This window comes from Drosophila subpulchrella, chromosome 2L, assembly GCF_014743375.2.
Source record: "Drosophila subpulchrella strain 33 F10 #4 breed RU33 chromosome 2L, RU_Dsub_v1.1 Primary Assembly, whole genome shotgun sequence".
Lineage (NCBI taxonomy): Eukaryota > Metazoa > Arthropoda > Insecta > Diptera > Drosophilidae > Drosophila > Drosophila subpulchrella.
Genome location: NC_050610.1, coordinates 11027702 through 11043940, shown reverse-complemented (window position 1 = coordinate 11043940; position 16239 = coordinate 11027702). Strand labels below are relative to the sequence as shown.

Below are 16239 nucleotides of genomic sequence, written 5' to 3'. Positions count from 1 at the left end.
TTAAACGCCCTTCCCAACCTTAATCTGCTTACGCCATTTGATACCACCAAAGTCCCTCTTAACCCTTGTCAATCCGCTGGATCCTACCGTGGCTCTAAGAGATTACGGCCCATTGATGTGTGTGTTTGGCCGTTGGCCAAAATGTGGGCAGAATGCTCCCAAGTCCTGCGTCCTGCGTCCTTCGTTTTATTCTCCTCCAAATGGCTGGCCATAAAAAGTGCGCGTGTGCGTAGTTTTTTTCCTTTGTTCTACCTCCCGAGTGTTTGTTTTTAATAACTTTAGCAATTTCTTTATGTGCTTTACGTGCGTGCCCTTAGGGCCTCGTCCTCAGGACCTGGCCAGGTGCCTGCCTTATTAATTAGGCCACAAAGTGTCCCGAAACGAGCCCAACAATGTTGGCTAAGGTTGATCCGAAATGGCAGCACTCGAAAGCAAGAGCAATTAGAGTGAGCAAGAAAAAAACAAAAAGGAAATGACTGAAATTGGGCCTATCCTGGATAAGCAGGATCTACTTTAACATATGTTAATTTAGAATTTTTCAATGTTATTGTTTTAAGTTGTGGAAGGCTCCATAAGTTTAGGCGCAGATTCTTAAAAATAAATATTTAGTTTTTTTTATAATAAACATTTGTCATATAATATCCAGTTTTTGAAGGTATGTTTTAGCTAATAAAAAAATCTATCGAATCTCCTTAGAAAATTCGAGTTTATTTCCTATATCTGTATTTTGTGAAATATATCCCATTTAAGACCACATTTTCCACAAGTTTTGGCAGCAGCGAACTCTAAAAATTCGAGAAACCACAGCTTTCCCTTCGGTGGATCTGAATGTGTTGACATTTTTATGTGTGCCTCCGTTTTCTTGGATTGTTTTTTGTTTTGGCATAGTTTTGTTTTTTGCCCCCAGCGAAATATGCTGTCTTGCACGAGGGCCCCAAACGGCATTCAAATGCACAATTGTTGTCGCCTCGACGGCGTTTGGACTTCCTTTTCGTCCTGGCTCCCGACTGCCGTTTTCCATTTTCCATTTTCCTGATCCTGCCGCCTCAACAGCTTGTGTGTGCACTTTGTTGTGCTTGTTTTTCGGCGATGACTGTGGGTGTGCGTTGGCTATACTCGGAAAGAATACAGTCTTTGGTTCTAAAATCAAGTGGGATTCGAGATATATAGCAAAAGCTTAAGATACATATAGGTAAAACGACGCCCACACTCCAATGGATAAATGAATTAAAATGATATTGCGATTTTGATGACCTAACTATAAAAGTTTGGATTGAAAATGTATATTGATTTTGGTTTTTATAACAAGCAATAAATTATTTTTAGGCTAGAATTTTAATTACCTTACCTTACAACTGAGAATGAATATTATTCTATGTTACAAGCAGATATTAATAGTGCATTTAGAAAATACCAGTGAACCCCACACTGCGTATACGTGATTTTTATGTATTGATCCCAGTTTTTTTATCCGAGTGCATGCTAAACATCCGGTTGCTTCTGATTCCGCAGTGTGTACTTTCTCCCTTCTGCTCACTACTTTCTCCTCTTGAGCTGCTTGATGCTCCTGCTGTCGCCGCTTTTTGGGCGTTCTGCTGTCGCTCAACTTCCGCTCGAATAGAGTGAAAAATAGCATTTTAGTGGGCACAATTCGCCAGGGGCCAACCTGCTCGAGCTTCCTTCCGCTTCTCTTGTCCCTTTCGCAGATTGACAGTACACATACACACCGGAAGTGGAAGTGGAAGTGGAAGCGGAGAAAGGGTGCCAGAGATAGAAAAAAAGGAGAACTCTCTCCCAAAACGGCAGCCATCTTGATCTCAGCTGTCAGTTGTTAAAGGCTCGCCAGCCATCTTGCTCTAACCAAATTAAATAGTACAATTTACCATGAGTCTGAGTGGATGAGTGTGTGTGAGTTTGGTAATTGCAAAAGTTGCCAGCGAAGTTTGTCAGTTATAAAGGGAATTCGTAGGAACAAACATAAACGCATTATACACTGAGGAAAAATAGGCACTACAAGAAAATAAAACCTTTTAAATTATGCTAGTTAATAATAACCTCTAATGATGAATATTGTATTACAAATGTGGGTTATAAAATAATATTAACTATAAAATATATTTTTATACATATATACAAGGTACATTCTATAAACTTTAAGTTTCATTACGATTTAAGAACATATTTTATTTACTTTTCTTTTCTTGTTTAAAAATATTTTTTTAAAAAGTAATATTTTCCAGTGCCTGAAGTTGCATTTGTGTGTTATTTTTTATGCGTTGGCTGTGCAAAGAAAAGTGCAGAAATTGCAAACGACTTAAATAAGCAAACAGAAGCGAAAAGCTCACACACACATGCACGCAGAAGTTGACACACTCCCACACATGCAAATACACCGCGCATGAAGGAGGGATCCTTTATGACCTCCCTCTTAAAAAAATACATTTTTCGCGCTTTGCTACTTAAATAAACTACTTTTTACTACTGACTGGCTTTTACAGCCATTTTTGTTGTTTCGGACTTACGTTTTTACTGATATTTTTATGTATGGGCATAAATTGTTGGCATTGTTGTTCTTCTTATTTTTTACTAGATGGTTACTATAATGTTGGGCATTACTTTCAGAAGGCAACACTGTTGGTAGGGTATTACTTTCAGGTCTAGACTTTTTACAAAGGAAGGGAGGCATATAAAGGATTCTGAAATCATTTGTTAAGGTGTCTAAAAGTATGCAGTAAACTAAGCAACGTCGTCTTTGGGATTTAAAAAAATGTTGCATACTTTCGGACATTCTTATAAATGATTTAAAATCCCTAGTGATTTCTAGTTTAATTAAGTTATGTGCAGTGAAGGTAACGTTTTAGAGCTTGAAAAAAATAATCAAAACTTTTGACGACACATGGATAACTGAACTGGAATTCTTTAATCGAAAAAAGTCCTTGTCATCTGTTCATCTAAATTTCAAATAGCTGCGACCATGTGCACTTTTAATTTCGCTGGTTTCACAGGTAAAAAGAGATTCGGACTAGTAACCACATTTTTCCGCTCAACTTTATTGGCCACTTTTACAAAATGGTTCGCTCCGAACAGCAACAAATCAAAGAGCAGTGGAATGAATTTTTCATTGTTTTTGCTATCGGGACGACTTTAAAGTTTAAACTGCTCCCTCGCTGGACATCTAATCAGTCAAAGAGTTGGACCAACTTTGGTCCACTGCACCCACACAGTCGCCGCCTGCAATTGTAACTTTGTGCCCGGAGTTTTCTCCGATTGCGTAACTTTACAAGGCTGTTAAAAAAAGCAAACCCATACAACTGGCGGCTTTCCAACTCGACTTGCAAGTGCGTTTGACAGTCGTTCGAGGCTGAAAGGCCGAGGCCGGCAAACAATTTTCACATTTGTCCTGGTCAAAAAGGCAAAAAGGAGCTTTCCCACTGGCTGGGGAGGAAATCGTGATTGGAGCTATATGACTTTGAAGGGTCAACTTTCCAGCGGGCGGAACTGAGCCTTCAAAATCATGAATGGTCTTAAACTTTTCGAAAAATGCACACCAAGTTCATGGCCTAGTTTTAATTACCCATCTGCTGGTTACAGCTGCTATTTAAAGGAATTTTTTCTAGGCCCAGGATCTAAAAAGAAAATCTTAACTCAAAATATTATATTCAGTTTTCCCATTTAATGTAAAGCCTAATTTTGACATTTGTAACAAAAGGTTTTATACAAGTATACCATGTATTTGTTCGCGTATTTATATATATGTATATGTTATAAAAACAAAGTCAAGATGACTTAGAAATCACTGGTGTTTTGGAGCATTCATAAAGGTGTATAAAAGTATGCAACACCATGTTTTAAATTCAGCGGACCGAGGGCTTATTCCAAAAGACGAAAAAAAATATGTCATAAGAACTTAGGCATAATTTACAAAGGTGTCTAGAAGTATGCAACATTATATTTTAATGCAGTAGTATATAACATTGGAACTTAGACATAATGATGAAATAAGAATAACTTTCTTATTTTTCCTCATAGTAAAATGTTAAATGTTTCCATTGAGTCGTATACTTAATTTCCTTAAGATCTTCTTACAAGTTTGTTAGCAAACTTACTTTAAGTTAAATTTTTTCGTAAGCTATCTATTTACTGGTAAGTTTAACGATCTCCTGAAATTGAAGTCCCATTAAAACTAGTGGTCGCCCTTAGTAAACCGATTGAGGCACTCGAAATAAAGCTGACCGCACTTCAATCGGTACGCCTATACGCGAAAAGGGAAAACCCCAAAAGCGCTGGCGACACTTGCGGGTGGCCCATTAAGCGCAGGCAGCCGGGAAAAGCGGGAGAAAAGCGCGAGAAAAGCGGGGAAAATTAGTGGGGCTAGAAAGCTTTTACTGTTACCCAGCGCACTTAATTGGAATGCACTTGAAGAGCTCCAGCAGCTGAAACAGAGACCGATGCACAGGAATTTGAAGCACTCGCCAGCGAATTGGCTACCGATTTTATTTCCTCTTTTTCCCCACTGGGCCAATTACTAAAGATCGGAATTACCACAATTCCAGCAGTTGGCCAAGTTGCCAACGTAAAAGATGAAGTTCTGGGGGAAAAACCACTTGCCATAATCCCTTTCAATCAACTATGGTGAATCATAGAGAGTGAGTCCTGGAACTCGCTCGAATCAAATTCCATTTGATTTCGTATTTATATTCAATTTATTCTAGATATTTGCTGCTCTATGCAGCATTTTCCACATCGATTTGCTTTGCTTTGCCTTGGCTTGGCTTGCGCTTTTTGGCCTTTGCCAAAAAAAAGGGGGAGATGAAATCAAGCAAAACTTGTGCATTTTGATTTTTTGTTTTGTGCCAAATTGAATCGAATTCGATTGGGGAACTGCAAAAGCCAGTTTTAGATAGACTTTCAGCGAGTTTAACTCGGTTGCTGTATCGCTAATGTAATGCAAGAGGAGATTTTGCCGCATTCTGATCCCATAATTTATGGCATTGCGGATTAACCGGCCCACAACCATTTTAAAAATCGCTTAGCGTTTTGGCACAAATGAAACATCAAAGATTTACGAGCCATGATTAAGGCATTTTGCGGCACCCTAACAACAAAAGCGGCAAAAACAAAGGCCGGAAAGCACGGCTTTGGCTAAAAGGATGCCTCAACATGCCTTTCGTCCTGGCGAAAGGAGTGCAAGTGTTTCTCTGGCTAAAGTGTTGAGCTGAAAGTGAAATTCCCCCTTTTATTTATTGAATGTGTTAAGCGATGGGGGAAGAAGTTGGCGACTTTATATGGCAAGGGAACCATGCTTTTCAGGCTGTCAGTTGGGGGAAGTGCTATGCCATCCAGTTCGCTGTGAGTAATTGTTTCGTTTTAATTGAGGGTTGGTAAATGTAAAGAAAATAAAAGATTTCAGTATTTTTATTTTCTTTTCTTCTTTAACATTTATATTATATTTGATCGATTAAGTTTTTAAGTCAGTTGAAAACACCAATGTAGCCTTCTATTATAAGAAGTCAAATGGGGTGTGAAATTAAGTATACGCCTATTGAAAAAGATGACATACTTATTTTTTATTTTTACGAAGTAAGGAAATAAAGCAAAAAATTCAGTGGGTTTTAAAAAAAAAATTATAGTGGCCCAAAAGTATGCTATAAACAAACATTGCTCGACTTTTGAAACAAAACCCGCGAAAAAATATATTGTTGCATACTTTTCGGCATCTTGAGCAAGTAATTCACGGTTTGGTCTCAATTTTCCCTTATAAAATTAGGAAAATATTAACAAAACAACTAAACAACAACTAAAAACTCTGTAAATTACGAATCAGAGTATTTTCATTCTTAAGGATTAGCCACACGACTTAGCTGGGCCTTGAAATTCCAGTAAATCCACTCATTGTTCCCCTACTAAAAAGGACTTATTTTGTAATTAACATGAGCTTTGTGAGCTCACATCTTCGCCAAGGGCCATTACTCATGGCGCTCTTTAATTATGCTGGCCAGAGATTTGGCTCCCACAGCTTCGAAATTACTCCATGTAACAAGGTCTTTTACTTTCCAGGGTGTGAGAAACCAATTAAGATCCGCTTATTGCAGGGCAGCACCAAAGTCGATCCCTTAGATGATAGCGTACAATTTGTGTGGCCTTCTCTGGGGGATTCCCCCTGCCACAATATCATCCTGATTTCCTCCTGGGCGATTTGCATTTTTTGTTTATTTGCTACGCGAACCCTTTGGAGGCTTATAGTTTTGTAATTGTTTCGGGGTGGACCCCCACTGGTGTTTTTTGTTGCCATTTTCGGACTGATTTCGATTGCGTTATCTCTGGCCGGCACTGCTTTAAATTGCTTGGGGCCAGTACCGATTTTTATTCCGTATTTTTCCATCTTGTTTTGGCTGTGCGCAATTTGCATTTTGTGAAATGGCGGGAAATTGCGCGCTCCGAAGCGTGTGAATAATGTGTGAGCTTACCGAGCTCACTCGCTGCGAAATCCAAAGAGTGCCACTCGGGTGCCGTTCCAAAATGATTTGTAGGCATTTTAATCTAATTAATGTTGTCGCGATGGAGGCTTCAAAATAGCTGCACTGGAAGAATAATAATCTGTAGAAATATTCAATATGAGCTAAATTGTTTAGGAATTATTTTTTATCTATATAGAATTTTTAGAAAACTTTTTATGGTTAATATTCAATTTTTTAGTTAACATCAGTGATATAAATTGGTATAAAAAATGTATTAAACATTTATAAAATTGAATGGTCATTAAACATTTTCATGTTTTTGTTTCAATGTATGTTTAAAATAATTTGCAATTTTGAACATTATTTAACCCATCTATTCGTACGAAATAAGTATATGTATATTATTATAATAATATGTTATAGTAATAATAAAGTATATGTAGGTATAATTTTTAAACGCAGTTTTTAACGGATTTGTTTAAAATCTAAAAATATTACAATTTGTATTTGTATACAATTTTTTTTCTCTGTTCCCAGAAAAAACACGACTGAAATTCGAAAAATTCACATTTGGGTCCCATTGCTAATTGTCTACCAAGTTTTGTTCCTTGTTTTTCCGTGCTTCGTCCTGCTTTCATTTCTTGCACTCCTCAACTTTGTTGTTATTCAGCCATTACGCGCACTTGTCGTCGGGGTTGTCATTATGCTTTCATGGCTTTAGTTTTGCCCAGGGCGTAAGTTTTTTAAAAAAACGAAATATGAATACAAAAATGGTTAAGGGGTGTATGGAGCGGTGGGAAGAAGCCAACAGGAGCGAAGCTGTTGATGTCTTAACGACTTTCTGGCAAATAGGAAAAGTTCTGCCCAACTCTTTAAATCGCTTTTCCCTTATTGCTAAACTAGAAAATAAATTGAAAGAAATTACTTTAAATTAAATCTAAAAACAAGTAGCTTGAAATAATAAACATTTTAGGATATTTTCAAGACAGGAAACGTACAAAACCAAAAAGTTGCTTCGCTTCACATTTGTTGTATAGTGGTATTTACCCATTCCTCTTATTATTATTATTATATTATTATAATTATTATTATTATTATAGGAAAATATTTTTCTAACCATGAATACCTCGGATTTCTATGATTAATATTTAGAATCTTTTTCCTTATAAAGGCCAATAAATTTTGACAGTTTTTAAATGCTATTTATATCTAAATTATACTACCGTAAGAAGTTCCAAGGACTTCGCATGCAATAAAGTTTATCGGTGTGTATTCGTTCTCCCAACGTTCATAACCAATTCGAGTTATTAAAGTACAAAGTACAAATTGATCCTAACTAAAAATTAAAATTCAAAAGAGTTTAAGGTAGAAAATATACCTTGACTTATAAATAAAATACATGTCAAACAAAATTAATACAAAACATTTATTTTTATATTTTTTAGAAAAATTATAAGACTTGTTTAGAGTATTTCAATGACGTCCTTATAATTTGTAGTACTATCCCATGCACTTGGTTTCACATGCTTTAATGCTCTTGAAGAAAGTTCCATCGGCTGAACATCCTGTAATGTGTACCCTTTTACATATGTTTTCACTTGGTATATAAACAACTTTTGTAATTAACATTTTGCACAGACCGACGCCACGGTATTTAGCGCCACAGTTTGCTAAATTATTAAAATATTTAATAATCAATAATTAAGTTATACTAAAAGGGTTTTAGTATATATACTCACCGTTACTTAAAGCCAAAATGCAACCAAATAGGCAAACAGTTTGGAAGATAAAGGAAAAAAGTTGCATTATAGGAAATTTTAACCTGTTGCGTTTGACTGACTTGGAATGACTAAATGAGAAGACACCTGAACGATTTGACTTTAATGTTTATAAAATGTCTTCGCCTTAAGCATTCTTTTGTGTCCATTCCTATCATAAGTCTACTCATTATAGGCTGTATTCACAGAGTTCAACGGCATATTGTATTTGAGTTAATCATCTTGCACGAAAACCAAACACTTGTTTAAACATTTTAATTGGTATTTATATTAAATTTATAATACCTAGGTAGCTATTCTTTTTGCATTTAGCTTCGCATTCCCAATTTTTATTGATACTTTTTTATATTCATATATATATACATATTCATATTGAGCAAATAAAATAAAATAATAAAAATAAGTGAAAAGTAAGCAGCACATTCTAAACAATATATAACTGAAAACAAGTCATGATGTTCAATTCTTTGTAATTTTTTTAAACATATTTATTGTTATTCATTTCCTTTCTTGTTTACTTTGTTGAATGGGAATCCTACACAATTCCACATGGATTTATTCTGCCTTTTTGATTGAAAACGAACATTTGATACGCAATTTCAATAAACAGATGATAACAAACACTTAACCCCCGGCAGCCCACCTGCAACCCCATTCAACCCTGAACAGCCAGGTGATTGTCTTTTTCGAGTCCCCGGGCATTATTGCGAAAAGCTTTGTGCAAATTTTCTCATATTTCCCTGGTAAGCTTTCCTCAAGGACAACTCAAGACGAGGCCAAATAGCATAAAGCAAATATAAATATGCTAAAGGGGGAACCATTTGAGAAGCAAATATATTCTTATTTGTTTTTTTGTATATTTTTTTTTGCCCCAGTAATTGTTATTTGATACACACAAAAAGCGAAAAGTTGTATTATTTCGCTTTTGGCACATTTGCAAGGACTAGAAATACCAAAAAGAAAATTTCACAAATAAATGATACATTTAAATCCCACTATTCTATGAATGTTTTCCATTTAAGCCAAGACCGGGCAATAAGCGAAATTCAATTAAAAACTTCAAAAGCCGCCTAACAATTTCCAACTGCAATTAGATGAGAGAAAACACACACAGCACAGACTATTCTGATTGCAACACTGAGAACCAGATACAAATGCAATTTATACAGATACATGAACGCAGCTGAGATACAAAAACTTCGCTTTGGCAAAGTTTTAGCTATTATGTAACAAAACGCAGCTGAAGGCAACTAAACTGAAATCCATACGCCCCATTTTCCCCATTTTCCATGGCATCCCACCCACATTTAGAATTTTAGAAAAGGGAGATTTAGTTGGTGCCTTATTTAAAGATATATAAACAAAAACAATTAGTATAGAATTACCGCCTTTAATTGAATATAATATTTCTTTGAATAGGGGACATACAAAAAACGATTTTATAATTTAAATAAGACCCACATTCACTTTGTATGACTGATGAAAGCAAACTTAGACTCAATGTGTGCTCAAACTTGTAGTCATATAAAATACCATATCCTTTTTGTTGATGTGCCAACCATGGAATTTCCAGTCACTCAACTTAATTAGAAAATTTACATAGGCAAATGGCACACATAGTATAACTTTAAATGAAAAGATGGGGAAGTAGTTGATTATGATATAGAAAATGCAAAAACTTATTAAAGTTGTGAACAAAAAAAAATCTTTTGTTGTAGTTGGATTCATATATGAGTACGTTTATTTTCTAAAGTTTCTAAAATCCCTTCGCCATTCCAAAGAGTAGGTTTAGAAATGTAGCTTACCTTCCATATGGGATTTAAGCTTGGTTTAATTTATGGTTTACCACTTATCAATTTTAAATCACATGTGTAATATTTAATATGACATTTTGTTAGTAATCATTATCCCATAAACTTTAATCCGCCGGTAGGAATATTTTAATTATTCATTTTCGATTGGTGTCTGACCAAGCTGTTGTTATATGATCTGACACTGAACCATAGATTAATTTTGGATTTTTTTTATGACGGTTTGATAGCTTTGAGTGATAAATAATAATATCGATGGTTAAAATTGCCTGCCTCGATTTTCCACTCGTGAATGTATTAAAGTCCCAAAGGCGTGGGTTTTTGATCCCCTTTGCTCGATTTGTTTCCCTTTCAACTCTTCATTTTGTCATTTGTTATATATGCCAGAATGGATTTATGTTGCCGCTGTCGAGGGTTTCATTATTATTTGTTTCCCCGGGCTCATTCGCAACTTTGCGGCATTTGGCATTTGCATTTTTATGGCAACACTTTCAGGGGCCTGGGCCGCAATTATTTCCCCATCTCGAGTCCTGCGAACCGAAAATTTTATTGCTCCTGCATCCGCAGCCGCGTGTGTGGACCTTTATCTCCCATTTTTTTTCCGGGGATGCTGATGGTGCTGCTGGGGAACGAGGACGAGGAGGCATCAACAGTCATTTGGCAAATATATTGCAGTCACAACATCGCATATAACACATCAATATCCGGCCCGGCCACGCCCACCCACACATTCCGCCCCCAGTCGACGATTTACACATAAACAGAAGCAATAAGCGAACGAAGGACGGGAGCAAATTGAAAACGACAAAACAAAACTGAAATGTTGCGAAAATAAGAGAAAGTCGGGGGAAAGTTGAGGGAAAATATGGGTTTGTGATGCTCTGTAAAAATCAGGGATAATGTGTACTAGGAAAAACAAATTTTCCATCTAGCCGGCTATTTTTACTACATTTTAAAGATGTTTAATATATTAGAAAGCTCGGTTTTTAAGGTCGCAATTAATAAAGGTCAGCCAAAAAGTATTCAAGATTTTTTTCAAAGGGTTCTTACTTCTTTCTGAGCGTTTTGTAGTGGTACAGAAATGATATGATATAATAATAAATTTGTTATCAAAGTCATGTTTTACAATTTTATAAGTCGCTTGTATTTATTACGATTTTAAAAGTAGGTTTTGGATGAGCAAATATTTAAGAGGACCTTTGACTTTCTTTTTACGCCCTAGATACCCTGAAATCGATGTGTGCCCCTTTACAGAAGTTCGAAGCGAGTACAACAGAAATTTGTTGTACCGGATATCCGCTTTTTCAGCATGTGACGGAAGTTGTTGTCCCGCTCTCACACTCACACTCACACTCACATTAAAGAAATGGAGGTGGCGCTCTGATAACTTCCCTTTCATTTTTCAGCTCGTTTTTTATTTGTTTTATTTTTTACGGCCTCAGCAAGATCTTAATTTCGATATTGATGTCAAATTGTCGCTTGGTTTAATTAAAAATATCCACAGGGTGCAGCAAAAGTGAAACTGGGAGGAGCCCAGAAACAAGGCAGCTGAACTGGGCCCATTTGTTTTGCCGCTGTTGTGGGTTTTTCTCTCGGCTTACTTTTTATTTTTGCGCATTTCTGCATTGTGTTTTCGTCCCATAACTCCCGAGTGGCTCGATTTGAGGACCAACACGTCGTCGACTGGACCGAATTCCAGAGTTCGGATTCCAGAGCTCCATTGTGGCCTCAGGCTGCCAAAAGTTGGCACTTGCACTGCATGCGGAAAATACTTTGGAATTTAAAGATTTTATTTACAACATTTTACAAGTACTAGATAAAAGTGCACAAAAGTGAAGATAAAGGTCCTCTAAAATATACGGGGGTGACTAGAAATCACTAGGGTTTTGAAATCACTTTTAGATGTCATTTTATGTGTCTTAGAGAATGCAACAACGTACTTAAAACCCACAAAACTACTTTTAGACACCTAAAATTACTTTTAAATGTGGTCTTAAAACCCTGCTTTAAAATAACTTTTAAATTACATTCAAGGTATCGAAAAGTATGCAACAATATATTTTAAACGCAGAAGAAACTACTATCCTTTATTCACTGCATAGCATTTAAAAATGATTTTAAGAGTCTGGTTTTGGTACCATTCAACTATAAATGCGAGCTTTAACGTGATTTCCTTTTTTAATACATACTTTTTGTAAAGAAAACCCCATTTTGTATTTACAAGAACATGTGTTTTCAATAATTTGATTTATGTCCAATGGTTTACCACAACATATTACCACAAAAATTCCCGCTGCAGATGTCTGACCCACAAATATGCATTTTATAAATTAATCGCCACGAAAATGCTCCATTTCATCAATGCCAATTGAGTTCATCCACAGCCAATGCAGATGCACGATAGGATTTTTTCACTTCTGATTTCAGCTACCAAAAGTTCAATATAAATTATTGATTATAATTTAAAATTTATTTTGCTTGCATGCCATGACGACTATGATGATGATGTTGCCATTGGTTTTTGTCTGCCATTCTTTTGGGAATTCTGTTTTCCACTCCGACAGTCTGACATTTTCAACGCCAATTTGCATTGATGGGTAATGAATGATGCAGAGGTTCGATTGTCGATGTTATCAAATATTTATGAATTAAATGGAAAATCATCAAACGGATAAGCCCATCGGTGTGGTAAAGAGCTGTAATGGAGCATCCTTCGATTATAGTCAGAACAAAAGTAAACAATTTTAATTGGAATGTGGGAATGTTGCCGGAAAAACTGATTCCAAGAATGGAAATAATTGGCTAGATTGTTGGACGCCTAAAATATGATTTAGGAATTATTATTGTGGGTATGTACTCTGTTTATTTTAAATTGGATATTTGGATATTAGCACTTGCATCCAAGCAATTCCTTCTCATTTCCGCTCGACAAGATATTCGAAAACAGCTATAAACTTATCTGGTAGCTTGGGAAATATAATTAAGCGAGCGCAAATTGAAATACGCAACGTGCAGTCAACAAGGTATTATCCAAAATAGTCCCACAAAAATATTCACACAAACTACAAACTTGGTGAAAACTTTGTAAGTAGCCCGGGACGAAAAGGACTTGGGCTCTGCGATTCCTGGGGCTTTTTGGAAGCAGCAGGATGCTGAAGTAACTTCCTTTTCGGCTTGTTCGGTGTGCCTTAGTTGGTTTAACTGGTAATTGCAGTTCGGAGGGGGCGCCAAGGCGCGAATTGCCCCAAAAAGTGGCCAAGGAAATGGGTTCGCGGAGGGTTTTTTGGCGGAATTATAGCCTCTGACCTCGGCAGCACAACTCAATTTTATTTTGCTACTTCCGCGGGCCAATTAAATTGCTTGGGTTGAGTGCAGGGAAGTGTTAAGGAAATGTATATTGAGAAAATTGCATATTTACAATTGGTATACCAATTTTCCCGAAATTCCACCTACCAGAAATCACTTAAAAGCTGTCTAAAAGTATGCAACTTTATACTCAACTTATTTTGCTGCATACTTTTAGACACCTTTTCAAATATTTTCGTTTTTTCACAGTCAATCCAAGGCCGCCAAATAGGAAATTACCCATATTTCATCTTAAAATCCCTTCCAAACAATTGATTCAATTCCATATTCCCGGCTCGTAAAATATTTTGCAAAAACAACACGAAGTAAGAATAATGCTTTGCTTGTCTCTCACAAAAGTTTTGAGCTGTAAATAAAATATAATCATTTGGCACACTAACAGTATGTGGAATGGAAATCGTGCCAAGCGGGGTCAAAATCTGACTTTCAGCTTTTTTCCGCATTTTGCCCTACAGTCGTTTTATCTGAAAGGCAGCGTACGTGGACCAGAAAACGGAAAAAACAATTTCCTCGCTCGGAACTGCTTTAGTTGTGACCCAATAATGGCAACACAGAGTGGGATCCCTTTACCAATTCATGTTACAAGAGTTGTTCCTATTTTTTGTTTTCATATTTTTTTGAATATCTTGGGTTCTAACCTTTGAGAATGTTTCAATTGAGAGTTGCCGTCGAGAGCATGTGGCCGCTGTCATTAAAATCATATGCTGCGCTGGTCAAAAACTGGCGAGTTTGGGGGGATTCAGATATTGTTGAGCTGAAGCCAACTGTGAAAGAAATGGATATACTCTACACACTCTTGGCCTAAAAAAGTAGGATGAATTTAAAAGTAGTTAGGCTGCAAAAAACATTGAGGAATTCGTTCTTAAAAGCTTGAGATTTAATCAAATTACTAAAAAATCACACAAAATTTGAAGGTGTTTAAAAGTATGCAACAATAAATTTTAATTGCGAAAGCGCGTCGTAATTTTTTTCATAGCATACTTTTAGACACCTTTAAAAGTGATTTATAAAATCTTTTAGATTTACCTAACTTAAATCGATTCACAATCCCAACAGACCCCTAATAATCGTGGAGCCAACTATGGAAGCGTCTATTGTAATAGATGGTCTTGGTTAGAAACTTTCCAATATCTGTTCGTAAGAGGAGGATTAAATTCAACTCAAATGTGTTCCCTACGTGCATAGCCCCGGGAAAGTTGAGGCCGACATCATGTTTGTGCTCCATTTCGTGGCCACACCCCCTTTTTTCGCTATAAGTGGGCGGTGGGTGGTGTACTAAGGTTAACACCCTGTGGTGTGCATTGAGTTTCATGACGTCATTAGCGTTAATGGCTGTCCGTGTGCATTATGCACCAGTTTAAATATTCATTTTGAATTCATTTTTTGCTTAATGAAAAGTTACACGACCTGCAAATGAGCAGCGACTTGCATTGGAAATAATGAGCCATAAAGTGTTTTGCATTAAAGTTGCGGGCTCATGATGGTAATGATGTGGTGTGGGTGGCTATTTCCTATCCCTTTCGCTTTCATCGAATAGTTGAACGGATTTGGCCCGTTGTCATGGCGGCCTTTGATTCCACTTTGTTAGCCAAGTCGAGATAAGGGATTAAGTTCCACGTGGCTTTTCGCAAAGCTCTCGGTTTTCCACACTCTTTCTTATCAGCTAAACTGAACTCCTGGATTTTGGTTAGTCATTAATGAGGTGGTGACACGAGTATGTGAGTTCATGAATGGAGGAAAATATCCATGGCGTTGCCCTGGCAGTGTTGGATTTCATATTGAATTTTGGGAAAGCGATAGAAATCTGCTGAGCTTGTGGAATTTATTTCAATTAGGAGGCAGGGTTCTAGAGGATTTTGCTTTTGTTTTGGATGATTTTCTATTGATAAGTTTAGACAAAGGAGCCTTTGATGGCATATTGTGCAGGCTTAAATTAATTTTTATTTTAATAAATTAAATTTATAAAAAAAATTATATTAAATTGTCGACTTGATGTACTTACTAATATCTTTGTTGATATTTGAAATAGCACTGGCTCATCTAGGTTTATTACGTTGTTTACTTATTGAATATCTAACAGTTCATAAAAATATTATTTTTATGGTAAAAAGTAAGAGAAGGATTCATAAAAATACCGCAAATTTTTTTATACATCTCCCCGATTGACATAAAACAGCTCATTGTGTGGACATCAAGTTGCTTATCTGTTTCTGTGCTTTTCTCGCTTCTTTATAACCCTTTTAGGTTTAACACTTTTTCCACACTAGATGTTGCAGCGGAACATGGGTGCAATACCCCCACTTTTAAGTCCTTATATGGCCCACTTATATTCCGCACAGAAAACCGACTTGCACGAGCTTAGTCAGCGCTTACACGCAAAAATCGCACACATCAGGCAGTCATGGAATAGCATATATGGCTATATGTGTATATTCTCTGTGCATATATGTTCTTTTTTTACTAAATTCAACGAGGCATGCAAAATGCCACCGAAATGAAATGCGCAAACAACAATGGTGAAACAGGAGCAACAACTAGCTTGGTCTGACTACGGCTTTAGTTTTAAATTATTCTGCGCAATTTTATTTCGGTCTGGCCATACCTTCCCAAGAGGTGTTAATCAAATGGGCAGTGTGTCCCACATGATAAATGTCCGGAGAGGAAAACACATTGTGGGTGGCAGTGGTCAAATCCCTAGGGCTTCGCTTCGTCCGTCCTTCATGAGTTTCGCCCCTAAAACTATGGCATTTTCAAATTTTGTTTAATATTTCCCGGGTCAAAAACGCCCAAAATGTAATGTTACCTTGTTGTTAGTATTTGGTCTAA

General features: G+C 36.5%; 1 protein-coding gene across 1 annotated transcript; it reads right to left on the bottom strand.

Annotated features, from left to right (window-relative positions):
* Positions 1-7958: 7958 nt before the first annotated feature.
* On the bottom strand, positions 7959-8264 carry LOC119546239. Its single transcript, XM_037852385.1, has 2 exons — positions 8198-8264; positions 7959-8128 (listed from the first exon to the last, which is right to left on the bottom strand). Exons 1-2 carry the CDS (start codon positions 8262-8264, stop codon positions 7959-7961), a joined length of 237 nt encoding a protein of 78 aa, XP_037708313.1.
* Between the last annotated feature and the right edge of the window lie 7975 nt (positions 8265-16239).

Excerpts from the sequence above, each read along its gene's own strand:
- LOC119546239 (XM_037852385.1), bottom strand. The coding sequence starts at position 8,264 with ATGCAACTTTTTTCCTTTATCTTCCAAACTGTTTGCCTATTTGGTTGC. Across the intron at positions 8,129-8,197 it reads CATTTTGGCTTTAAGTAACG|CAAACTGTGGCGCTAAATAC; the intron begins GTGAGTATATAT and ends TTAATAATTTAG.